The 27482-nt window shown below is 36.8% G+C and overlaps 1 protein-coding gene across 2 annotated transcripts in view; it reads right to left on the reverse strand.

The window, feature by feature from the left end:
• Positions 1–27482, reverse strand: part of FIG4 (FIG4 phosphoinositide 5-phosphatase) — a 65433-nt gene that overhangs the window by 12365 nt on the left and 25586 nt on the right. For both annotated transcript variants that reach the window (XM_031611290.2, XM_031611291.2), the window contains exons 13-22: positions 26151–26196; positions 24569–24717; positions 20271–20437; positions 14671–14809; positions 12504–12562; positions 11769–11916; positions 10870–10953; positions 5605–5800; positions 3958–4040; positions 1493–1582 (exon numbers count right to left, since the gene is read on the reverse strand). In XM_031611290.2, coding sequence (XP_031467150.2) covers positions 1493–1582; positions 3958–4040; positions 5605–5800; positions 10870–10953; positions 11769–11916; positions 12504–12562; positions 14671–14809; positions 20271–20437; positions 24569–24717; positions 26151–26196 — 1161 coding nt within the window. The remainder of the gene's footprint in view (positions 1–1492; positions 1583–3957; positions 4041–5604; positions 5801–10869; positions 10954–11768; positions 11917–12503; positions 12563–14670; positions 14810–20270; positions 20438–24568; positions 24718–26150; positions 26197–27482) is intronic.

The following is a 27482-nucleotide window of genomic DNA, read 5'->3' on the forward strand; positions in this document are numbered from 1 at the left end:
CTACAAACTGATATTAGACAATATTGCCTGATACAGTTCTAGATCTGTTGTGTTATCCTGCTCCATCAGACCCTTTTACACACTGCCAGTCTTTATCCCTGCTTGGGTGAGTGCCATGTGCAGACTTTCCTCACTTCTTCAGGAAGCGCAGGAAACAAAGCAAAGGTGTCATAAATCAATGGACTGCAGCAGTGGCCTGTAGTTCTATGGAGTGGCTGTGCTGTCAGGCAGGAGATCACATACACCAAAACAGAAGCAAATAAAAACTACCATAGTAAAACTTTGATCAGCCTACTGTATCAGGAGATATCAACAGCAAAGTCAGGAGCTAGTCATGTAAATATCAAGACAGTATGATATTTGGATAATATCATGATCTATTGTTTTTATCATTATGAAAAGATTCAAATGATCCATACTCTTACTAGAATATGTTCTTGTGTAGTGATAGTCAATCCACAATCACAGTTGCACGCATTCCTTATTTTGGTATAATATAGGCATCTATTTAATTTATAACTTTAATTCATATTAATGGAAAATTAAAAGAATAAAAAAACCACAGGATTTATTCCATATGGCAAATAATTCTAGAGAGCGATGCTCCTACCATCCTACCTCAATTATTTTATTTTGTTGAATGTGACCTCCATACAGATCTTTTGGGAGTAAAGTAGTCAAGAAGTGTTTTATTGGTAAGAAGCATTTGGAGTTTGATTTTCCTTTTCAACCTACCTACCTTTTTGGAGTAAGGTGTAAACATGAAATTTACCTACTGTAACAAATAAACCATTAAAAAATATGCCTCACCAGCTCTAATGCATGGAATAATTACATAACAAAAAGCAGACAACCAAAAAAATCCATGGAGATGCTTCTGAGAAAAACGCAAACTCAACATGTTCTTTTCTCTACTTAAAATGCATGACATACTGATTTTAGCTAGCACATATCCGCTGACTTCAGTGACACAGATACAGGCACAAAACAAAACAGAAATCTACTCCTTGTTTGCCCTACCCTCTCCAACACCGGGCCATCCATCAGAGATGTAAAAATACAAAAATATCCCATTTAACCTCTCAAGACTCCTCAAATGTACATTAAAACAAAAACATGGCATTCACAGCTTTCTCAGAACAAACAAACTCGGACGACTGCAGTCTAAAGACTGAATTGTATTTCTCAGTTTTTTTATGCAATGTACATAAGTCAGTCAACTTCTTTCAATCTAACTCTTTCAGAAGCAATCACAGCAATAAGGAATTGTTTTTTACACTCTGTAGCTTCAGCATTTTGCATAGAGATAACTGCAAATCATGGTAAGATTTCAAGTCACAAGGGAGAAGTTGGGACCTGATTCTTCACACTACACACTCAACAGAAGTTTGACTCTCTAACAGTTTAAGATAAATTTTACCTGATAAACTTTTATAGGTCTAATGAAAAAAGTAAAAACAAATAGACTAAGGGGAAAAATAAGAATACTTACAAATTTATAACCCTATCCAACTGATGTTTGGAACAAAACTGCTGGCTGCTCTTATCTTGCTTGTGTTGACTCTGTCCCAGCTGAACAAACCTGTGAGAAACAGTTGATAGAATAAATCAGATGTAAAAGCAATACCTCTCTAGTGGCACAAACAATGAGTCTTTAAGTAGTGATCATAATCTACTTCTGGAGTAAACAAAAGGGATTTTTAAAACTACACAGTCTATGTATGTGAGAATTCTACAGCTTCTTCTAGCTTGTAAAAGGTTTGCCTATTAATTGCTGTCATGTAGTGTTTCATGGGACAGAAGTGGAGACTGAGGAGTGACCTCATTAATGTTTATAAATATATAAATGGTGAGTGTCAGGAGGATGGAGCCAGGCTTTTCTCAGTGGCATCCAATGATAGAGCAAGGGGCAATGGGTTCAAGCTGGGACATGGGAGGTTCCACATAAATATGAGAAAACATTTCTTCACAGTAAGGGTAACAGAACACTGTTACAAGCTGCCCAGAGAGGTTGTAGGGTCTCCTCCTCTGGAGATATTCAAAACCCATCACACTCCTGTGTGACCTGATCTAGGTGTTCCTGCTCTGGCAGAGGGATTGGACTAGATGATCTCTCAAGGTCTCTTCCAATCCCTGACATTATGTGATACTGAGATTCCATGAAACAGGCATCCATCTTGCAGTAGTTAAAATAAAGAAGTTAGAGATAAAGGTGAAGTTAAGAACTATCAGGATTAATGAACCAGGCTATCATATAACATCAAATCAGAAAAGATCAAATTGAAATAGAATTGCCATACAAAAAAAAAAAAGCTTCAAATATACAATAGTCACTGTTGTTACACATTAGAAAACAAAAACAAATGCACAGAAGCTCATTTCAACGCATGCCTCACAGGTATTATCTTTAACATATTGTGTTCTTCTGAGGTGATGTAGTTCCCTTAAACATTTTTTCAAATCCTATTGATGCTCTTGACTGATCAGGTGTTTGAAACATGGGTTTGTTAAGCTAATATAATGGATTGGCATGCCTGGCATCTTGCATAAGCAACTCCTCTCTTGGCAACAGCATTTGCTGCTTTAGTTCATCTGTAACTGAAATCATTCAGGTTCAATTTTGGTTAATAAAATTTCAAAAGGTTCAAACTCACTTCTGACTCAGGAGAAAAAGATTTGAACCAGGTTCTGTTTGGCTTCATTGTTATTCTCCGAAATTGAGGAGTAAATATGAGAACAATAGTTTAAACACATTTTCTTAAAACAACCACCACACAGCCTGTGCTCTATACGGGGTTACAAAAATTCAGAATCAGTGCTCCTGATACTACAGTCACTGTATTTCATTGGAAAAGCACACTAGTAATTTACTCGTTGCTCTGTGGGAGTTGGCCATCCAAGACACCTGTGGACACAGTAACAACAATCAAATATATTACAGTGGTCCAAATTACCCTTGAAATAGAAGCAGAAGTTTCTGTAGCTGCAAGAATTTAGTTGGAGGTGGGAGGTGATATCTTGATACTCACACAGTCCCCATCTCCAACTGCTCACAGTAAGCCAGCAGCCCCTGAGAAGAGCCTGCACATGCTGTGCAGCATGCTGCCTCACATTGTAGCAGTTTACAACAAAGTACAGGAACTGAGTGGGAACTTGCTGGACCACCTGAAGAGCCGTATTCTGTCCTGCAATATGCTCCACCTTACTCTCATTTCCTGTATGTATGGTCCAAGATCACAAAATCATTTATTAAGAGCAAGTGGCAGCATGATGCACTTCAAAATGAAGAGCACATTATTACTACACTTCATGCTATATATATATATATATATATATATTTACACCCACAGCACATGTATTTGTACGCTGCTATTACATGCAACTTTGATAATGGCAGCAGCCAAATTTACTCCTGTCCTCTCAGGAAACCCACTGTAGAAATATCTGTCACCTGAATATCCATGCCCCTATAGTGAGTTACCTACTTCCTCTGACTATTTCATCAGCTTTACTGCCCAGAGCCAATACCAGGAATATTTCTAGGAATACATTAAGTGACAGATACTTCTATTGAAGTATCTCTCATTTAAGTTCCATATTGCATTTGAAGACAATGGCATTATTTCCACTGAATTCACAGTTGAAACAGACATCTGAAAATGGTTTGATTTTAAAAAACAATGGTATTTGGATATAACCAAATCACAGAATCACAGAATCATGAACATTGGAAAAGACCTACGAGATCATCCAGCCCAACTGTCCACCTATCACCAATAATTCTCACTAAACCACACTCCTCAACACAATGTTTAAACGTTCTTTGAACACCTCCACCACTTCCAGGCAGCCCATATGTCTAAAATGAAAAATACAAATATGTTTCATCAAAAGAAGCACTTTTGACGAGATTTCTCAAATCACCTTTTAATTATTACAACTGGAAACGTATCTCACCTAGCATATATTGTGATATCATCTTCAGAAGGAACATCTGAAAGATTAACTCCATATACGTCTTTAGTGGACTGAACTACATTCTGAAACATAAGAGCAAAGATTCAGACTGAGGATACTGTAGTAACTTCTAAACACAAGTCTGCTTTCAAGAAAGAAGTTACTTCCAAATCTGAAAATTCAAAAGTGCAAGCAAAACCAAACTTGTAAAAGATTCTTGACAGATATCCCATCAGAAAAGAACAAGATATCAAGAATTTATATTAATAAAGCACTTAAAGATGTATGTATTATGTTGAAATTCAATAGAGAAAAAAACTATATTAGTTCAGAACTTGCTCCCACATTTGCTTTCATATTTCAATTCTGAAATAATTATAGTCTTCAATAAAATAGAAAACTATTTTTATTTTACAAGTTACATTGTCTCTCAGACAGCTATAATAAGGAGACAATGACCAATGACCTCACTATTGTCAGTGTTAACCTAAGGGGTTACTGATAAGGCACATGCAATTGCAAGTGTGTCAATATATATTGACTTCATTGACTATAAAGATAGATAAGTTTCTTTTAGTTCAAAACAGGAGAGCTAAACTGAGCCTAACTGAATAGGTAATTTCTTTCAACACTGCAATTTCAATGAGCAATAATGAAAACTAACATAATGTAAATTATGAGTAAAATTTGATGCATGAAAAGGTGCAGTAAAAAGGAAAATGTCTTCATTTGCATTAACACAAATCAGAACAATTCCTCCAACTGTAAGCCATTAAAAGCCAATGCTACCTTATATTTTGTATTTAAATCTATCTTTCATGTAAGCATCTTAAAATTCTTAAAGACATATCTTAGGTATCAGTGTTGAAGTGTACTGAGTACACAGAAGTGAAATATCTTGTTCAATTGTTCAGTGGTAAGAATCATGAAGAAAACAGGGTTGGATTTCTGCTTAAGCAATAAACTGTAAACAAACTGAATTACTGGCAAACCCATACTCCGTTTTTCTGACATAATGGAAGTTTTCAGATAACACTGTACTTAAACAGAAATAAAAGCACTTCTATTGGCCTAACAGTTAACCCAAAATCTCCAAAATTAATACCACACAATTTCATAGTTATTTTATTGTAAATGTTTGTTTATTTATTTATTTATTTCCTAATTCAAACCATTTGATAAGGGAACAATTTAAAACTCTGCAGATAAATCAGGGCATGCTTTAGTCAGTCTGAAGGCAGAGCTCATGACCTCGGATACATGCTGTGATGTGAGTCAAAGCATGACAAGGGACAATGATCAGAAGTATACTACCACTTTGAACTAACCACTACCATACAATACTACCATAGATATACTCTGTACAGACTACACTTGACCTGAGCACTTTCAAAACAACATTGTTTTTCGTTCTTTATAAATGCTATTTTCCTCTGTAAGCTATATGAAATATGTAGTCTAAGAGAAGACTCTTACATAATAGTAAGAATAACAAAGTTTTATAACCAGTTTTGCTACTATCTATCAGAGATCACTTAATTTCTCTGTGCCTCACTTCTGTTTGTCCTGTACTTCTTGCTGCTTATAAAATATAAAAAAAAGTGAATTTTAAATTCATGTTTTCTTGCACACCACAGTATTTCTTACCTCAGTGATCTTGGTGTTATCTCCTGTATCAGTCACCTTTACCGGAGTAGAACGTTGAGAAACAGTGCCTTCATCTTCTTTGTCTGTCCCAGAATCATCTTCAGAACTACTTGACACTGCCTCCTCACTTGGGGGTGGAGGAGCACTAGCAGCGGTTTTGCGCTGCAGTACAGTTTCTTCTCGATTACTTTTGTTCCTACAGAAGATAGAGAGTATTTATGAAATTAAGAGGACGTTAAGAGTAAGTATTTAAAATTCCTCATTTTGGTTACTGGCTTACTAGGGCATAAAAAGTTCTATCCTGTGGAGCAACTTGCTGCTCATCTTTTGAATCCCTTAATTGATTTAATTTTCTTCAATCTCTTCTTATTCTTGAGCATTTGAAGAGTGCTCACAGGATTATGCCAGCTTTTCTCCACCAATTCTCCATCTCCTTACTTAAATCCTTCCCCCATACTGTGATGTTAAAATATATACAGAAAAATTGAGACATGACATCTTTACTTTTGTTCCAGAAAAACATTTCGCTTGCTGACTAAAATTATGTACTTTACTAACTCTTATTCTCCAGCCTCTAATCTTCATCAAGAACTTACTTTTTTCTCCCCTTCCTTCTCTATACCTCTTCCCCTCAATTCAGTTCTCCCTCAACGTTTCCTTATGGGAAGTGTATTTCTCAAGTTAAAAATTCTAGTGAATAGAATTTTTTATTCTAGCCAATAAAAAGAGACTTATTTGTAAGAATCTGTTAAGATGCAGTATTTATATTTTAGTAGACTAACACAGGGTCTAACTGTGTTAAAGCTCTGAAAGGTGCACATTACTTTACCCATCAGAAACTGCATCACCCTTAAATCCTCTACATCTTTTCCTACTGGCCATGTGCATGCCCTTTCACCTCAGAAACCATCACAGCCTTTCCAGGAAGGAAAGAAGGATTGGAAGGCAGATAGTGAACACGTTAATAGACAAATTAGGAAGACCCTGTGATGGTGTGTTCCCCCTGCTCACTCCTTTCTCCCCTTGGCTTCTTCCCTCAATTCTCTTCTTCGGTCTGGCCTTGCTCACAAGGCACTGCACAAGAAGACAATGAACAACAGTACTGCCAACACTCCTGCTACAACAGATTAACAACAATAAATTTGTCTCAAAATTGGGGCTGATGGCAGACCTCTGGTTCAACAGCTGAGGACCAATTGAGCCTGCACCTAAAAGGTGACCTATGACTACAGGGCAATCATCTTACCCCCATAAATAGTGAGGAGCCCAAGAGCACCCTTTGAGCTCTCCTGCACCCTTTGAGCTCTCCTACATGGCAGCTGGCTGCATGTCATTTCCCCTTGGGCAGGGATGCCGTTTGAGCTTACTGCACAGAGAACCCCTACACCTTGACATCAAGGCTTCTTGCCGATACAGATCCTTGGTAAGTGACTAATTGTTTTAGGTTTTGTTAGCCTTGCTAAGATCACATCTAAGATTGACTGTAAGTTTTGTTAGCTTTGCTAATTGACTGCACTCACACAATCCTGTAGACATAAATCACTCATCAAGTCTGGGACTAGGAGTGGATTCAGCTGCACCTAGGCTACTTCCCTGCATGGTTCAAGGAGTTTAGAAAGCAAGGGAGTTCACTCTGAACCTTTTTACTCTACAGGAGGGCCTCTTGTATGCATTTAACCCTACCTTCTATGTAAGTGTATCCAGTCATCTCGAATCTTGCTAAGTTCATAGATTCAAAGAATTGCTCAGGTTGGAAAAGACCTTAAAGATCATCAAGTCCAATTGCAACCTAACCATACTACCCTCACTCTAACAACCCCCCGCTAAATCATGTCCCTGAGCACCACATCCAAACAGTTTTTAAACACATCCAGGGATGGTGACTCAACCACCTCCCTGGGGAGCCTATTCCAGTGCTTAACAATCCTTTATGTAAAGAAGTTTTTCCTGATATCCAACCTAAACCTCCCCTGGGGCAGCCTGAGTCCATTTCCCCTCATTTCCTGTCACCAGTGAGAAGAGACCGACCCCGATCTCACTGCATCACCTTTCAGATACTGGAAGAGAGCAGTAAGGTCTCCCCTCAGCCTCCTTTTCCCCAGACTAAACAGCCCCAGTTCCTTCAGTCTCTCCTCACAGGGCATATTCTCCAAGCCCTTCACAAGCCTTGCTGCCCTTCCTTTGGACCTGTTCCAGCATCTCAATGCCCTTTCTGTATTGAGGTGCCCAATTTGCTACCTTAGTTACAATTAAGCTTTGTTAAATCACTATACTGCCTCCATATTATATCAATAAATATGTTCTAGCTTCTCTCCTATGAGTGCAGTATAGTGCAGATGTTTTCCATCCACGATGGACTCTAAAGCAAAGTATGATAAGAGGCTTTGATGATAACATATAGGTGGGTGAAAACATTAGTTCAGGTTACAGCTCTGACATTCTCAGCAACAAAGTCATGGAGGTCACTAGTGTCACTCGAGTTCCACTGGAGCTTTCTATGACTGTCAGAGCTGTACATTTGCAAACTCATACAGTGATTTATCTCTGTAGTGAATCAGCTAAACTTCCCATGTTTTAGCTACACATGTAAACAAGAGGCCTCACAAAGGTTACTGATCTTCCAGAAAGATTACAGTAGATCAGAAAGTCCTGAAACAAACAACAAAAAAATGCCATTCCTAGAAGCCTTTTAAAACAAAGAAGAAAACTATTTGTAGTGCTTTAAATTAAAATTGAAACAAAGTCTATGCAAAGTTGTATAGCAAACTGTTCACACAGTAGGTAGAAAACCTGGTCCGCTTAGCCAGACAGATAAGCCTAATGGAATATTAATCAACTTAATGAAGAACACAGCATTGACATGTTTCCTTTGACATGTACTTCGCATTTTGTGGGAAATATCAAGCCCTGTGCTTTCAAATTGCTTCTCATCTGGGGAAGCTCACTACAGCTGAACTTATCATTACTGACACGGGAAACAGACAGAAGTAGAATGAGATCACAGACTCACAGAATGGCCCGGGTTGGAAGGGACCTCAAGGATCATGAATCTCCAACCTCCCTGTCAGATGCAGGGTCACCAACCTCCCCATTCAATGCTAGACCAGGCTGTGTATGAAGTAGACCCTAGTAAACACTAGTGTCAGGAGAGCAACACTACAATCTAATCAGTATCTCTGAAGCAAGTCCAAACACACAGCAGTATGTGCAATTTCAAAACAGGAATTCAGAACTACAAATATAAGTCCTAGATACTGAGATGGCGATAAATGGTAGTTCCTTATGCTTATTCAGATTGAAAAAAGAACCAGAAAAGGATCATAATGGATTTGATATATTCAGTATAGTGGAGAAGCTTTTATTGAAGAAGATATCTAGATATGGGTAAAACATTATTTCCCTTTTTCTGGTCAAGAACCAGTAGCATCATTTCTACACAAAGGCTTCTAGTACAGTGGAGGAATCAAACAGGAGGGCATAGTACTGCAGAATTCTTATCTATTATAAAACAAATGTAATTCTGGTATCACAACCTGATCAGGACAGTCAGAGACATGTCCCACATGGCTAAAAAAGCAGAGAATTCCACTGATAAATGCTGTGAATCTACTGATGTCAATAGTACCATAGTACAAATAAGGTTGTTTGGGACTTAAGAAAAGCAATCATATCACTGTGTTATATAGTTCTTAAAATCTAAAGGTTTTTTTGTTTTTGTTGTTTTTGTTTTTTTTGCATTCACGTCCTCTTTAAAAAGAGGTGTATTCTTGCATTTAGTAATAAATTCTCTCTCTCACATAATACGCATCTCTATGGTAAGGTAGAAGTCTTAAGCCACATTTTACTCCAGTACACAAGTGAATGCATGGCAAACCTTATGAGAAATACCCAGAGAATCCTGGAGCATGACTTCAACCCAGCTGACTATCCTACCACAATCCCTCAAAATCACAGCAGAGAGCTCAAGAAAAAGCTTGAGAAAGATATAAAAGATTAAGAATTTCATGGTTATCTGGAGATAATTTAATGCAAAATACCAACATTATTCCAAAGGAGAAGAATGAAGCTTGACTTCAAAAGCACCCACGCTTTCAGAGTTCTTTGGAGAAGTGAATAACCATAAAACAGTTTTTCTGTTTATTTCCAGGAAACATTGCTAGAATTAAATCATGCTCTACTAGTGATAAACCCAGACCACTCAATGTTTATTAACAGTGAGTCCCTCGGGGTCAAAGCATGACAGATGTTATTTATGAGATGGGCAAATTTTATAGCTTATAACAGAGCGTTAAGTTTTCAGAAGAACTTACTATATTGTGACAGCACAGGTTTAATCATTACTGATAAAAGGTTTCCTTAATACGAGGTATCTAAGGAAGAATGAAGTGGTTCAGGAATAATCCTCACAGCCCTTATGTAATATTGCAAATCAAACACAACAACAGTATAAATAGAATAACAAAGTTCAGGATTCAAAAACAGCTAAATGAGACATTCATTTGTCTCAGTAACTGTTTTGAAATTGTTTTATATCAATTTATAAATTATATACAAATGTTTTAATAAATATTTTTCTGTAACACTTAAATTTTTAATCAAAGACCAAGAGGAAATCGGCAGTTACTGCTGTTTGAAGATAGTATCTGTATCTTTTAACAAGCCAGTTTAATGAAAATTAACGATAGCTTACGGAAGCATTTTAACTTTTTTTATAATACAACAAAACACATGATGTTCGACAAGTCTCTCAGACGTAAGGTTTGAATTTTGAGAGGTCTTGTATGGAGCCAGTGGTTGGACTTCGTTATCCCTGTGGTTCTCTTCCAACTTGGGATATTCTATAACATTATGTTCTATTTATGAGATTTATTCTTCTGAGGAGAGGAGAGGAGAGGAGAGGAGAGGAGAGGAGAGGAGAGGAGAGGAGAGGAGAGGAGAGGAGAGGAGAGGAGAGGAGAGGAGAGGAGAGGAGAGTACCAAGAGATGACCAAATTTGAACAGCTTCTGTATCTTCATTCTAGATAAAATTACCTTATAGGCCTCACTTAAATAGAAAAGATTAAACAAGCCCGAATAAAGAATTCCCAGCATCAAGTACAAAACTAAAATTAGGTATGATTTTCAAAGTGTACATTTCCACAGTACTCCACCAATGATTTTTTTAATTTCCCATTTCGCAGAAAATACACTGCACACAGTGTTCAATCTTTTCATTACAATTTCACTATTATTAAGTCAGAACAAAATTTGTTATTTCTAACTTACCCCAGCACTGATTTTCCAGTTTCATCAGGTTTACGAACAGTAAATGGACTTGGATCAATCCCCATATTCTTAGGCATAAAATCCCTGGTAAAAGAGGAAATAAAATCTCACTGTAAGAAAAGTTCAAAACAAAACCAAAACATTTTCTAGGACAGCCAACTCTAACATTTACCTTTGAATTAAAAAATATGCATGAAAAAAAAATTAACCACTACAAGTTATGTAAGTGTAAAACCCCTCAGTATTTCAAACATTCCCAATGGCACCATTTAGCTTTCTGAAGCAGCTGCAAATTTTGCCAAAGAGGATAGAGCAATAGCATACTCCTGTACTGAAGAAGCCCTGTGACTCATATACATTGTTTTCAAAACGCTGCCAACACTCAAATTGGGTCAAAAAGCTACGTGAAACATAATCTGTCTGGAAGTCATTAGCTAAAGCGTGATTAAGATTATGCTTAGAATATCTGTCTGATTGTTGCCAACAAAAATTATCAGGTCAGTTCTAAGAACCACATGAACTGAAAAAAGCAGTTGTAAAATCCAAGCAGAACAATTAAAAAGCAATTGCTTCGGAGGTACCTTCCATGACCTAATGAATCCACAAAGAAAAGTCCATTTCTCAGCCTTCAAATGCCTAAACATTAGATATTCTGCAGTGGAAAATAATTTTAAATTAATTAAGTGCTATCTTGACAGAAATTTTCAGCATTGTTGAGCATTGCTTATCTGTTTTAACATTATGATTTAACTTCCAGAATTCTGCTAAATTTGAGGCTTAAAAAAGAAAAAAATCTAGCATGTTACCCAGGTTTAAGCAAATAAATCAACTACACATTTAATTCACACCAGATCTACTTCCAGTTAAGCATTTATAGTCCCAAAACAACCCAAATATACCGTGTTGAATTAGTCATTGCTAAGCAGAAGGTCTCATCAAAGCTGCTCAACTCATATGGCCGAAAAAACTCATTATGGATATCAATTTCCTCTTCATACTTGTGGAATTTCTTCACTGTTAATTTGCGTCTGTTTTCAGCACATGTCACTGGGGAAAGGAAAAAAGTAATCTTTACCAACCTGACTCTGCAGTAGTATGATCACCTAGCCACCATACTCGACATTTTTCTATAGCCATAGCCCATCTAGGACAAGAAAATATGATATAAAGGAGATGCAGAGCACATCTTTAATAAATACACATTATCAATCACCATAAATTGATGCCTCTTGCTGAAGAAAATTCCTCATAAAATATTCTCCAAAGTAACTTGGAGAAATAAGACATAGTAGCTAATCTTTATCTGCAGCAGAAATATTACCACCAACATAGACTATAAATAAATTTAAAAAGAAAGGAAAAAAGGAAAACAGAATGATGTTTGTCCTGACACACAAACTCATGAAGGTCAGGTTTTAGTCACATGTTTGTATTACTTAATTCTTCAACTCTAGTATTAGATATCTCTTGCATCCTGCATCCCATTGTTCATCCCATTGTTGAGGAAAAAATACATAGTATTTAACTTTTCTCTTTTTTTTTAGAAGGATTTGAGATCTAAAAGAGTTACAAAGCATTACTGACTAAAACCTCTTTAAGATACTCTTAAGGCAAGAAGCAAATACAGTTCCTACCTTCATCATAAGGAAGAGGTAAATGCTTTAGCACACCTGTTGTCCACCAGTAAGTATAGCTGAATGGGAAATACAGACACACAGTTGATATAGATTTGATCTTACATCCAATCTAAACATTTGCACATAGCAGTTACCCAGCAACACTGAGTCACACAGGTAAATATTTCCTCATAAATCAAATGTGAGAGGAAGTAAAGAAATATCTTCAGATGGATGCTCTCCATAGATTCCTACCCTACAATCTTATGCAATGTTTCTGAAAAAAAAAAACCCACAAAACAACAACAAAAAACAACAAAACAAAACCACCAAAGGAAGTGAAAGTAGCATTCATAAAATAAAGCACTGTTAATCTTTCATTCATATTTACATCTTTTCATTTTTCTCAAACACACTTCAAAATTTGCTCTATTCTGACAGTGTCTATTACCCCATTATTTGGGCTTAAAATATATTTACTTATCTTCACTGATTTTATTTCAAACATATGCATATTCACAATGTTGTAACTGCCTTAATTATTAATTAAATATAGCAGTTATCTTCACCTGATAACAATGTATCTGTCTGGAGCAGAAATAACATGTGTACTGTGGTGCCCAAAGATTGACTTGTTAGTAGGACTTCACAAACAGTGCAGAACAGGCAGGGCAACACATTCCAGTCCAAGCAACTGTGAATGTTCTGAACAGAAAAGAATGAATTATGTACAAAAGGCCCGTCTCTTGATGAAGGACTACATCAGGTCATACAAGCAAGCTATTTTTGATTTTCCTGCAGACCTATCTGGTCTGGCTGCTTGCACATATGACAAGTAATGTGAATAAAGAGAGCCTCTCTTTCCATCTTCACTATCCTCTCACGTGAATCATAGATAATATAAAAGTAACATGTGAAACTCATGAAATCTTTTATTTCTGCTGTAGCAGCAAATACAATGTAGGAAAAGCAGAAACAGTCAAATAAGCTTTCAATGACAAGAAACAACATCTTTATTCTCTTTCTAAATCCTTGTTTTCATTATGAGATTTCATTATTTCCTTAGCTGCTCCACCAAAGGACTCTATTATATAGACAGGAAGAAGTTATCTGAAAGCCTTGCGATATGGTTTAGTAAAAACAAACAATATTTTTTCCTTGCTATCTGCTTATTGTATTTGGTTCAGCTTAATTCAGTGACATACAATAATGTCCAGAACCAGTTATGTGTTTCTCATGTCTAAACTAGCACCCATTTGCATTACTAACATGAACTAGCATCAGCAGAAGGAGAAAAGGATTGAAATTTAGAAACTGTCATATCACATACTGACTGCCACATGCATTAATGGAATAAGCAGCCAACCAGGACAGAGTTGGACTCTTCTCCAGACAAAAATCCAAATGCAGATACTCACACCTACCATTTGTGATATGGAATTCACAGAATGAACAGAAATAGAAAGCAACAAAATTCATAAAACAGATGATGTAGTAACAAGTCCAGTACTGTCCTTAGCCTTAAAACAGAAGACCCTTTTTAGACACAGTATTTACAATGCTTAGTGAAACCGTTTCACATTCCAAAGCAATCGCTCTAAAAGTTACTCTATAATTTTTGTGCTTTAGCTCTATTATTTCTGTATACCTCTGCACAACTACAACAGGATGCAAATGAAAAAAAAACCAACAACATCAAAATAGGCCAGACATGGCTGACAGGAAAGTAAGAAATAACAGGCTTCGTGGCAAACACAGCTGCAGACTAAGGGCACCACATGAGAAAATAACCAAAATTTGTAGTAATAAAAACACCAAATACCATACTGACTTAATAAATCTAACCATCAAAAAGACACCTATGCACACTTTAATAGAACAAAGATAGCTGTACTTCCGTAAAATTGTGAAGTATTTCACACTGCAGGACAATTTTGTATTAAATGAGACTTTTTCTTCAATGCTAAAGCAAATCCTTCAAAACAGCAGTGTCTGACACTTTTAGTAATCTCTTGAAGAAAGTTATTTTCTTTTATTTTTTTAAGTGCTTGCAAAAATGAATTTAAAATTCATTAGTTATTTGGAAAAAAAAAAAAAAAGTTTTCAACACGCTGATTAAATTATTTGGTTAGCAGCATGCATCTTATTAGAGCTATACCCAACAGAAACCAGAACATCAAAATACCTTCGCCTGGTCTGTGACAGACTGAGGGTGTTCTTGTGATGCAAATAGAAATCAGTAGGAAGTTCCCAGAGATGAGGCTTTCCTTCCATAGGCTTGAATACTCCAAGGAACAGATTGATAGATTCTTGCCTGTCTGCATCTGTTAGACAAGACATACAGTTAATGACACGCACAGCTCAAGCCCACCGAGGCATCTGCTTACTTGCTAGACTTTCTCCTCACACAACAAACATATAGTTCTTAAGACTCCTAGAGAGACCTCTGGGCTTCAAACCTATCAAAACTTCATTTAGACCCCACTTTCTGCCATACTGCAGCTGGTTCCAGTTCTTTCCTCGGCTTTTCTAACAAAGAAGAAACAAAAGCTCTGTCTTGGCAGAAGTAAGGCTGAGTCTCCCCCTTGCATGTGTACATGTGTACTCACAAAGGATGTGAATGTATTTTTGAATGTGTCAGGGCATGTGACCTATCCTGATGAATTTACTGCATACCAAAAGTTCCGTTACAGAAGGATCAGGTAGTCCAGAGATGTGGTTGAAGCCCAATCCTCGGACACACTCAAAGTCAAGCTGGACTGGGCACTAAACACCCTGATCAGGCTGTAGGTGTCCCTATTCATTGTAGGGGAGTTGGACTAGATGGTCTTTAAAGGTCCCTTCCAATTCAAATGATTTTATGATTCTACGAAAGGCGAGTTCATTAAATCAAACAAGAACTAATACAAATGCACAAATATTCATCAGTACATATCATATATTATGAAATCTTTGGGTGTTTTTTTTTTTGAACAATGCATAGTAAAATGATTAAACTTTATTAATACCTTTTAAAAAGTTTGAACTTTTTTCTTGTAGACTGAAATTACCAAAAGATGGGTTCCTCTCACCATATTCTAAGCTTCATCAAACTACAGAAGGCAAGTGCTAAAATCCAGCAGTTAGGTACCACTGCAGATGAAGTGTGACAAAAAAAAAAAATGCTGTTTGTCTACATTTTTGAAATTCTGCTTGCTATTAAACTGCAGGCAGGATGAATTATAGCAGATGTGTGAAAAAGTTGGAGTCAGATGAGAGCTTAGGGATGGTGAACCGTGATGAAGAAAGCTTTGCAGGCAGACATGTAGCAGCAGAGGATGGCTCGTGCAAAATATATCCCAATACGGAGGAATATGTGGAGAATTGAACTCTACGTAAGCTCTGATGAATCAGCAGTGAAAGCTCCTCTCTATTCTTGTTTGCACTTCAGTATTTATCAGACACAGAATAGTACAGACTAGAAGCACTCTGATGGCATTACTCCATCAGCTCCTTCCATGTTACAGAAACAATATTAAGAGAAACCTGTGCCCCTTAAGCAACATACTACATCAAATGGATAAACTGTGAAATTTCAGTATACCAAAAAGCAGATAAAACTACAGGCAGAATCCACAAAGCAGTGGGAGGACAGCAAGGACAAAGTTGGTTCCCGGTCCACGAAAGTTTCAATCAAAACGTCCTTTCCCCTAAAATCCCACCATCTCTTCCCTCCACACAACGATGTTTTTTTTGTATAGGGAATTAGACATGCGACTAGGTGTTCCATGTAGAGTTCCATATAGAAATCTGATGACAAGATTATAGAAGATTAAGGAACTTGACAGGGTGTGTACACATGGAGGTCAATATTTGGATGTGGTATCTTTTGTATAAAGCATTCACATGGTGAAACAGGGCAAGGTATAACGAAAAGGAAAATAAAGCAGAAATCCTGATGCTGCTTGGCTTCCCTTCCCAACTTAGAAGAACTTCCATACAGGATCTGGCTTTTTCCACCTTTTCTTTCCACTCACATTCCTTCCAGACACTTTTATTGTCCTTTCAGAGCACTTTTCCTAAAGGATATTTTATCTTCTTTCTTGCTTCTTACCTTCTCTATTTGCTTAAGAAGATCAACTTACAAATGCTAAGTCTTCTACACACCGATATTCAAAGCACACGTCAGTACTTATAGTTTTCAGCACAAATTATTTTTGAGAAGACGTGTCACAGTTTAACTACCTGTATGAGGTTTACATAGCAAGGTTTTGGTAGCAGGAGCAGGCTCTGGGCTGGAGCTGCAACCTGTGGAGAAGAGCCCGTGGTGGGGTAGGAGGGCCCTGTGGGGTAGGGAGCTGTGTTAGAGCAGTGCTTGAATAACTGCAGCCTGTGGGAAACCCATGTAGAATGAGCTGGGGAAGGATGGTGAGCAACGGAAAGGACCCCAGATGGAGCAGGGGCAGAGGAGGAGCAGCAGAGCATTATGCACAACCCCTGTTCCCCTGTGCTGTTTGGGGGAGCAGGTAAAAGAAAGCAGGTGGGGAAAAGACGTTCTTAGTTTGCTTTTAGTTCTCACTGCAATCTATTGTTACAAATTGGTAATAAATTAAATATCCTTCCTAGGCTGAGTGTGTTTTGCCTGTGAAGACAATGGATGAACAAAATTCTTGCCTTCATCTCACCTCATCTTACTTTTCTCCCTTTTACAGAGTGTGGTGCTAAACAAAATCCAGGAAAGCAGTCTATTTTGTGTATAAAACTTAGAGGAACCCAAAATGGAAAATAAATTAACAAGAACAAATAGGTTAAAACTAGTGGGATATGGGACCGCTAAAAGGCAGAGACAAACCTCCTTTGTTCATTTACCATTGTTTCACCTGCCAGGAACAGGAGGTATTCTGAGATTGTTAACTAAATCAGAGCGAAACAAGATAATTCAGTTAAAAACTGTGTCACTACTTATATGACAGATGCTAAAATGAAATAAAACAAAATGAAATTTCTTCTGTGAAAAACAGCTTGAATTTAAACCCAGACCAATTGAATTAACCAATTAATTATCTGAAATGTTCTATGGCAACAGTTCGTTAAAGCATTCTTACCTTTCTTCTGTAGCAAAGAAATGACTGCTGTTAAATGTTACACTGCCAAAGGATACAAACTCTCTTTTGTTTTTATTGTTTCAGCTGTACTGCTGTGTTTTAAATTCAATAGAAATACAGGACATTTATCAGAAAATGTCTCTCCACTGTTTTACTTTTCAACTCAATTTCAATGTAGGTAATAAAATATACCATTAAAAATGTTCTGCGCATAAGTCCTCAGGCAAGCACAATTACATTTGTGAATATGACTTGGAAAGCAGACAGTTAACTGGAAAGGAGATAATCATTCCACTCTCCCCACTGTCTAACTTTAAGGTTTGAACAATTTTATGATTTAATTTTGAAGAAATATAATGAGAGCTTTTGTCTTTGAAACACTGTCTGGAGAAAAAAAGGATATTGAACTTTTCAGATCAATTTTCTTATCTCAATGGAAAATCTCTCATTTCAAAAATAAATATATAAGAACGTGTCAATACGCTGTGGAACACAGACAAAAGAGCAAACAGGTTTTCTCACTTCATTGTTAGCATTGACTGTTATAATTATCTACAAGCAATAGAAAGACTGCACCGATTTTTCAAAAGATACTGCAATGTACGTGTATACTAGCACATTTTAAGACCATCTGAGAAAACAGGAACTGAAGGGGCCATTTAATTGAATTAGCCAAAAATAATCTACTGCTCTCAATCTGAATTTGTAACTGCACTACTTGACAAATTACTAAATCATGAGAGATTCAACATAATTGGGATTATAAGATCCCATGACTAAAAGGGTATAGTAATTAAGTTTATTTTCATACAACACTAAAAGGTAGTTTACTATGTCCAGCCCTGTCTGTGGATAAACAGATTATTCTAGATTCCAGAAGCTTATTATGCATGTAGCAAATCCAGCACTGAAGAGCACAATGTCACATTATTTTCTAAGAGGCACAAAGCTAATGCTTTTCTATTTCCTATTTTTTCAAACACAAATGAAAGAGAAATAGCAGAAATACAACGAATCAGAATGCCTGCCTGAGATGGTCATGACGGAACATCTAGTTCTCAGATGGATGACATTCTTATTCCTGGTACAACTTACTTGTTTACAGCCAAGGTAATTCAAACAGCTGAACACCCAAACTAAACTGCACCCTATACTTTTTTTCAAATGCTAGATTTAAAAACATGCAAGCAAAAAAAGAAGTCAGGATTTTTGCCTAAATCCATAGTATTTTTTCAAATTACCATAAAAATCAATTGTCCCATATTTTCAGGAAGAAAATTTGACTTTCTTCTACGTTTGACTGACTAACCTGAACTTGAGAACATGTTTAACTCTTCACTTTCTATTCCATACGCAACACGTTACAAATTCATAGGTACAAAAAAAAATCTATAGGAAACTAAGCCACGTATCAAGACCTAGGTTCAAACTGCATTTGGTTACTGTTCTTAGAAGCCCAGGCCTTATCTATTGCATTAGTATCTCCAGGCAAATCTCTTTACCATCACATTTTACTTCTTCTCATCTGTTCAACTTAATTAGCAGTGATTATCCTAAGAGCCTTGAGGTCAATGAAAGAATCCACATTCTTAAAAAGTGTAAATTGTCACGTATTTTTTTTTTTTTATGATAAACAAACAAAGCAAGAGTGGCTAAGTGGTTTCTCTAGGAGACACTTAGCAGACCATGTGTGATCTTGTGCTGAATCTGACACAGTGTATGACTTCAAGTCAATCACTGACATTTTCTGCATCTGCTACTACTCCTAAATAATATTAGTAAGCATTATAAAGAAGTTTCTCACATCAGAAACAAAGAAGTGCAGGCTCACAAACAGGATAGCTCTCAGTTTTATTTCTATTTTAAAGGACAGATAACGAGAGCAGAATAGCAAACCAGAATCTTCTAAATCTCAGAAACCTCTGCTTTCTGAGATAACTTGAATAACAAAAAGATGTCTCTTAGTTTATTGCAGTAACACTTGGAGATATTGCAGTAACTTGAGATGCCACTTGAACAGCAACAGGCATGCTGAACAGTGAACCTTTAAATTTCATTGGAAAAGAAAAAAAAGAGTATGCTAATGTTTTACAGCCTATTTATCTCGGAAACAGTTTACCTACTTGGTGGGGCATTTTTCTTTTAAATCTATTTTATTTGCATTTTTTACCACAGATTCAACAGTTACTAGCTTCTACCAATGCAAAGCAATTATTTACATGAGAGACTGCTTTTTGTTTGAAGTCCCCAGAAATGTCACATGCAAAACAAAACATCACAATTTTAATACTCAATTTGAAGCTTTCTATTTGTGTTTAGAACTTATATTTGTCAGTTTCCTTTTCTTTGTTGAAACCACTCTCTCCACGACTTTAAGAGCTCTGTAACAGTTACCTGCTTCTCTACCAAGCTGCAGATATCACTGCAGTGGCAGTTTCAGTTCTACCTGTGTACTAAAGAGTTCTCTTTATCTATATCTGTTAAATAACTTTACCAAAAAAGGCTGCATGATACAACATGCATTTGCATAGGATACACCATAAAAATTCCTTCAAATCAGAATATCCATTTGATGCCATCTGATTTTACTGACTTATTTTCAAATTATAGTACGAAGAATCACTGCTATAAGATCATAGTAGTGATTATTGAAGCATGATGTTTTCTAAGTTATTGCTCAAAAGAAAGCACTGAAATGTACCTGAAAAAGCATTACTGTAATATCTTGAGAGCGTTTGCATAATGTCTTTGGAATGCTGAGTCCATGGAGCTATCTTCCTATAGGTTTTTACCCTGTGGACAAGCTGAGAACCTCCATACTGCAGAGAGAGAGTATCTCCATGATCTTCATATAATTCTTCAAACAATCTGAAGGAGAAGAAAAACCTGACATTTGTCAACCTGCTGAAAAGAGCTATTAAGAAAGAAGAGTAACATTCAAAATTGCATTTATAAGTGGAAGCACACTGGAACATTTTAGACACCTTCATTCATAGAACTGCTTCACTGCATAACAAGCAATACGTTTTCTTCTCCTAAGTACTTTCAGTTTGCAAAAGAAGTATTTCATTAAAACTTGTTATCAAGAACTTGTTAACACTGAAATTTAAAACTAAGTCTTTATTCAGATAAATATGTGAAAATTATATTCAGTTTTAGTAAGTGGACTAGATAAGTATACTTTCAGCAATTCAGAACACATCAGAATGCATTCACTCCAAGAATATACACTTCTGTAGATCCAGAGAGAAGATTAACACATTGCATTAGCCCATAGGGAGTAAACAAACAGTATATCATCATAAACTAAGGCATTTAAAATATGCTAAATGGGACAGAATGTGCCAATATCTCAAGGCTATGTTTTCTATTAAGTTCACTGGGAATTAAGTTAATGTAGCTTTCCAAAAACTACCTAATTATAATGGCTCAAAGGTATAAAAAGAAGGAACATGACTGTGAGAAATGTGAAGGGCAGTCACATACAATCTGCTGGAGCTGAAAAAGTGAGTGGTAAGAGGGGTAGAAAGAATCAGCCACTAAGACAAAGGAGAAGAACTGGCCAAAAGCAACATTGTTCTCAAGAACCAAGACTCCAAATTGAGAGCTGTCCAAGTAACAAAAAAACCATCAAGAAGCAGCTCTAGCACAACCAAAACAAGATGATCATCTCAGAAAACAAGGTCAGAAACAAGGTTATCCCAAGGAGGTGGCACGCAGTCTAAGATAACAGATTCTCAGAAGTGGACACTAAGGCCCTGCCTGAGCAAGACGACCACAAGTATGACATGCAGCAAGAAGAGCTTGAAACTGCAGTCGAAAGGAAAAAACACCACCCTACTCCTTGACTTGTAGAGACTTATTTCATGTCAATAGGCAGACACAGTAACTCAGGCATATGCACCTGACCTACCATAACATCTAAGAAGGAAGAAGCCGTTCAGGAGTGGAAGAGAGAGCAGAGAAAATAAACAACCAATCAACAAAAAACATACCCTTAGGAAAGTTCCAAATAAAGGAGTAGCACTGCATAAGCAACCCAAGAACCATCCGACTGAAGTCTTCTTCAAAAGATTCTGGATGAAGAATACTTATGTAAGCAGCAAAACAATTTCCAAAAAGCAAAACACCTGTTCAGCAAATCTTCTGCCTAAGGTCAAGTACAAAAAAGATTTGCCTAACAAAACAAAACAAAAATTCACAAACATATGCATGGTATCACGAGCTGTGAATAGTTGTTTGAGAGCATAAGAACTGCCTGTTTGTTTCCTTGGTTTTGGTACATTAGTTTCTTTTAAAACAAGGAGAAAGACAGAAAACCCTGGTCAACTAAAGCTAAAAATACCCATGTGTACAAGGCAACAACTGGCAGGAGAAAGGATGATACCTCTCAGAAATTTCCCAGTCAGCCACGGGACGCCGAAGAACTGAGTTGCAATGACCTTGCAATAAAGGTTCAGAGGAAGCTGACAATTTGAAATTCATTGAGGATGTTGATCCACTTGATTTGGAAATAATTTGTAGAATTAAATTAACCTTCCATAGCCTCAAACTATTAAGCCTGCAAATAGACAAAGACTAGTCTTCCGTGGAGAGAAAGGTAGTTAAGTATATACAATCAAATAAGCAGCAAATGTACAAATGGTCTAGGAAACCTCTTAGATGGGACAACTACTACATTAGAGAGATTGTAAAGAAATGCTTTCAGAAACGGTCCTGCTCAATTAAATCACTGAGAAGAAAAATCCTATTAAACATAATCAGACTTCAAGATATATGTTTTTTTCTCATCCTTCGGGAAGACTAACCCAAATAAAACACTAACCTCAGAAATAAAGCTCAACAGAGATTCTGGATTGTAGCCAATGAGACCATATGAAAAATCAAAATTATATGGTGGACACTCAAAACTGAGATGAAAACAATAGTTAACAGTTTTCCAGACACATTATCTTGATTCAGGATGACACTGTGCTGAATACTACTTTCTCTGGTCAGTTAGAAGAGTGTAAATGAAGAGGAAGAGTATCCAGCAAGCAGATACCTGGTACGGGAAAAAGAATGCAGTATGTCAAAGTGAAAGACTGAACAATGGAGATGCATCACTGCGCATGCTTCTCTTCAAAATTCATTGGATTATGAACACAATTTTGTAGTATTTCTGAATATGGTAATTCGGAAAAAAAGTCTTCACAGATGAGAAGTTTCAGAGAGGTATACATGTCATGCTATGAAATGTGTAATAGCTAATAGCTACATTTCAGACAGATTATGAAAAACATGGTAACGGGAAAATAAGAGGAAGCACCTATTAAAATCTTATTAATTATGGTAAGAGATGGAAATTTGGGTGGCTGGAAAGTGGAGAGGGAGGAAGAGGGAGAAAAGTTAGACAGCAAACATGAGAATATTGGAATAAGAAGCAACACATGAAATTTTGGATCCCAAAATAGGGGTGGAAAGGGGAAAGGTAGTAAAACCTAAGGAATGCCTGAGCAGATAAAGTAAGTAGCTGCTGTAGAGGAGAACATGCAGAGTGGATATAAGAGACTTGTCCATTTCCTGATCCCCACTGGTTAGAGCCCAAGAGATCCAACTGCCAAGTCCCTAGGGGGTTGCACAGCAACTGGTAATTGCAGCAGCAGTTGCTTCCCAGAGGTAAAGATGCAGCATCCAGCAGCTGAGACACACAGGATAAGAGGCATTGTGAGCACACCATGGAAGCCAGCTGGTCTGTGAAAACATCCCAGCCATCAGACAGAGGCCAACAGCCACCAGTTGCACAATGAGTCACCACACGGTGGCACTTATCTGCTCCTGGTACCAACCAATTGCTGGAAGCTAACTGAGGAGTAAGGACAGAAGCTGAAGATACATCTTGAGTAAGGTGAGAGGAAGAGACTGAGAGAAATGCATACCCAGGACTTGATCTTTTTTTGAAACATGAGTTACTTCTCCACATTCCAAACCTAGCAAACAAACCACTAGGCAATGACAGCAGTGAAGCCGTAAGTTTCACTGTCATGACTGTGCACGTGTCAGGAGGGTGGATAGTGATAGGACAAGGGGGAATGGTTTTAAAGTGAGACAGGGGAGGTTTAGGTTGGATATGAGGAGGAAGTTTTTCACCCAGAGGGTGGTGAGGCACTGGAACAGGTTGCCCAAGGAGGTTGTGGATGCCCCATCCCTGATGCATTCAAGGCCAGGCTGGATGTGGCTCTGGGCAGCCTGGTCTGGTGGTTGGCGACCCTGCATGTAGCAGGGGGTTGAAACTAGATGATCATTGTGGTCCTTTTCAACCCAGGCCAGTCTATTATTCTATGACTACAGTACAAGGAATAAAAAAGCATCACTTCACAGATCGTTACATTAATTTCTCATGTAGCTTAGTTTCCTCTCACTCCCAGAGCATTTCAATTTAAATTGATTCATTTTTTTTAATAGTTTGAGGATGCTTGAATAAGTATAATCGCAACCCAATTGGAGAGAACAGCTTTGCTGAAAACTCCTCTCTTCAATAAACCAAAAAGCACAAAATTTATCAAAGGAAATGTAGGAAATATCCAGGTGAGATGCAATTTCATAAAAATACCAATTTGGCATTCTGCAGAACAGCACATATCTATTTCAGTTTTTATTCTCGATTTACACTTTGCATCAACCAAATGAAATAAGCGTTATTTTTATGTTGCATTTATTTAAGAAGGAAACTTTTCAGTCTGTGTTTAGTTATATAGAGTGAAGTCAAGCAGCTATTTTGTAAGAAGCCTAACTACCATTTCCAGAATTGGAAATTTTCAGTGTGACTGGATTTTCTCAAAACAGTTAAAGTATGAATTTTTAGACTTAACTGAATAACTACAAAATCATTCCAACAGAAAAAGAAATGCACTTTTCCCTTATACAGGCAATACTTAACCCAAGTAAAGTCTCTTTACATAAGATCAAACAAACAACCAAAAAAGAAAACCCCACCACGACACAATTAAGGTATCTTACCTAACAGCATCTGTATCAAACTGTAAATTGGGCTTATCGATCAGTCCCAGCGAATAGAGTTGGTATGCCAAAGCACATTTTCCTACCATAAACTGGGCTGTGTTAGTACGATCTAAACAGTCCACACAATTGGTTCGGAGAACTCCAGTCTGGTAAAGCAATTCAAATAAGAGATTTGTTTTGTTTTTAAATTAAGAATTTACCATATTCATTATTACTACTTTTTCTTACTGTCCAACTACTTGTCAAATCTCTCGTATTGGACTTTATGCCAGTTCACAGAACTTCAAGCAAAGACTTTTTATGTCTAGCAATCTACGTTACTGCTGTAAGGTCTACTTTCAAAATACTCTTGCTTCTACCAATACTGGAAATTACCTTAGAAGTAATGTGTTATATTGGTGAAGGTCTTATTTTCAACTAAGCTGTAACTACTGCATGAAACAAAGCACGCTGTCAGCTTGCTGTGGTTCTACTATGATGGTGCTCATATTTTAAGCTTTCCATTTCTCGTGCTTGCACCTCCACTCTTTGGTTTCTTAATGCATACAAATTTATAACATTAACAGATGCTAGACACTCCCACACAGTAGCATGGGTGATTCTTCTGCTCAAATATATATATGACTACATCTGTGCTAGTTATCTAAACTTTGACTGTCTTAATGAAGAAGTACGTTTTGAGTGTGACTCACAAACTGTCTATCCCAAGACAAGATGAACCATGATGGAAATGCTTACATAGAACACTTACATGACTACCTCAAAGCTTAAAGACAGACAGAAGAAATCACATCCTTAACACAGGTTAACACTGAGAAATATAAATAGCATTTATATTCTTCTTTGTTTTAGAACAAAACACATCCTAGTGTTCAATTAATAAAGGAATGGTCATATCCTTTCCAACTTAAGAGAACTTCAAAATCATGAACGCCCAGTCAAAAGTCATTGATGTTTCTCAAAAATTTGCCCAGTGTTCAGAGTATGTAACCATAACACTAAGGTATAAATCTGTTACCTTAGAATTTATCACACTGCACTTCTCTGACTATAAGGAAAAAAAGTATTTCTAGTTGTATTTTCTTTCAGTGGTAGAAATTGCAATGATGTACAGAATATTCAGCAGTGGTGAAATCGTAATCTCTAATCTTCAGGTGTATGAATGTAACCAGACTTAGGAATGTTTATTCCTCATCCCTCCTAATGTTGTCTAATATTGTATTACATAGACTGTTAAAAAGTTGCTGTTTTATCTTTTGCTCCACAGCTACTACTATAGACTACGTAAGTAGTGGAAAGTAGTTTAAAACCCAAACATTTCTCAGACTACATTCAGCAAAAATACAATTCCAGTAGCATAAAGTTTTGTGGAACTATCCAAGAACTTCAAGCCCTATTTCCCATTTAGGTTTCTTGCATAGACTGCAGTAACGCTGTTTATTCTACTACAAATGTTACTTTAAGAGAGTAAGCTGTGAACCAATCATTAAGTATCCATGAGAATTGTTTCACTGATGCTTTGGGAATGAAGGTTTAAGTCCCTACATCTTTGAATTAATGGAGTCTACTATCTTATTACCTGCAAGCGACCAGTGGAAATAACACAGCCTCCCAGTTCATTCCATCTAAAAGAGAAACAAAATAGAACAACTTTCAAATAACTTTTAAAAAGAACAGGCCATACCACATATGGATCTGCTAAGTGAAAAACAGTGGCAATTAAATCCTGCTGCAAGGCAAAATTGATATCACTGAGCAGAAGAATGCAGTGAAAGCTCTGTGCATTAGCAAGTTGTACTTAAACTGCACTGTTAAAAACAAAACTTAGCCTTAAAGTAGAAAGGTTTCTAAGCTATATAGAACATTCCCTCCCTAGAAGACAGAGGACAAGCCATACAAGCCTTGCTCCATGAGGTCCTCAGATTAAAAATAAAATAATAAAAAAGGTACAATGCCAATGACTGCAATGACTGGAAGGGAGAGGCAAAAGACACACTGTAGTGCAACTGGTTGATTTAATTCTCCCCTTCACACTGATTCTAGGCATACATGCTATTTATCACCCAGTTCTTGTTATTCTGTACAGACCATATCTGTAGCCAAGAGGCAAAGAACATGAATTTGAAATCAAAGACATTTTGAGGTAGGGGAGCAGTTATGCTTGATGCAAGTACAACTGAACAACTGAAAATTTTCAAGTTAGGAGCATAGCACCAGCCTGATTGGAGAAATGGTCTGACAAGCTTATATATACTATTACTAAGACTGATTAGACCACTTCTACAGATCACAGCATTACATGGATGGATTGATCTCATTCATGTTATTTTGCAGTTGCTACATTTGCTGTACTGCATGGTACAGAAGCTCTAAAAGACCCTCAGAGTTTTACTTCAGATTGTTTCTAAATGAAGGTAAGCTAGAAAGGCAAAAATGCACTTAATGTAAAATAAGAATGTCTGTTTGGGTAGTGATTAATTAGATTCCTATGATAAAGATTTGGAAAAAAAACAATTTGTTGAACTTGTAACTTGGAAGTTACATTATTTCTGAATTTTCAAAGACTTAGGAGGATTCTGCTGACTGAATCATTATACCTCCACAGCAGTCAAAACAAATACTGTTCCTATAACTTAATTACAAAATAAAAAAGTACAACTTTTCAGTTTTGTATGTATGAATAGCATAAAAATCAATTGGAAAACACCAGACTATCTTACATTTCAGTCTTAAGGCATGTGAAAAATATGCCTAGAAGAAGTCTCTTACCAAATTCTAAATGTTGTCTTTGTTAAAATTTACCCCCAACTCCAGGATTCCTTCAGTTAATGGGAAAAAAAAAAAAAAAGCTTTATATAAATACAGACAACACAGATTACGAGTTACAAATAATGGTTTGATGTAGGAATTC

This window comes from Phasianus colchicus, chromosome 2 (genome assembly GCF_987193195.1).
Source record: "Phasianus colchicus chromosome 2, bPhaCol1.hap1.1, whole genome shotgun sequence".
Taxonomy (NCBI): domain Eukaryota; kingdom Metazoa; phylum Chordata; class Aves; order Galliformes; family Phasianidae; genus Phasianus; species Phasianus colchicus.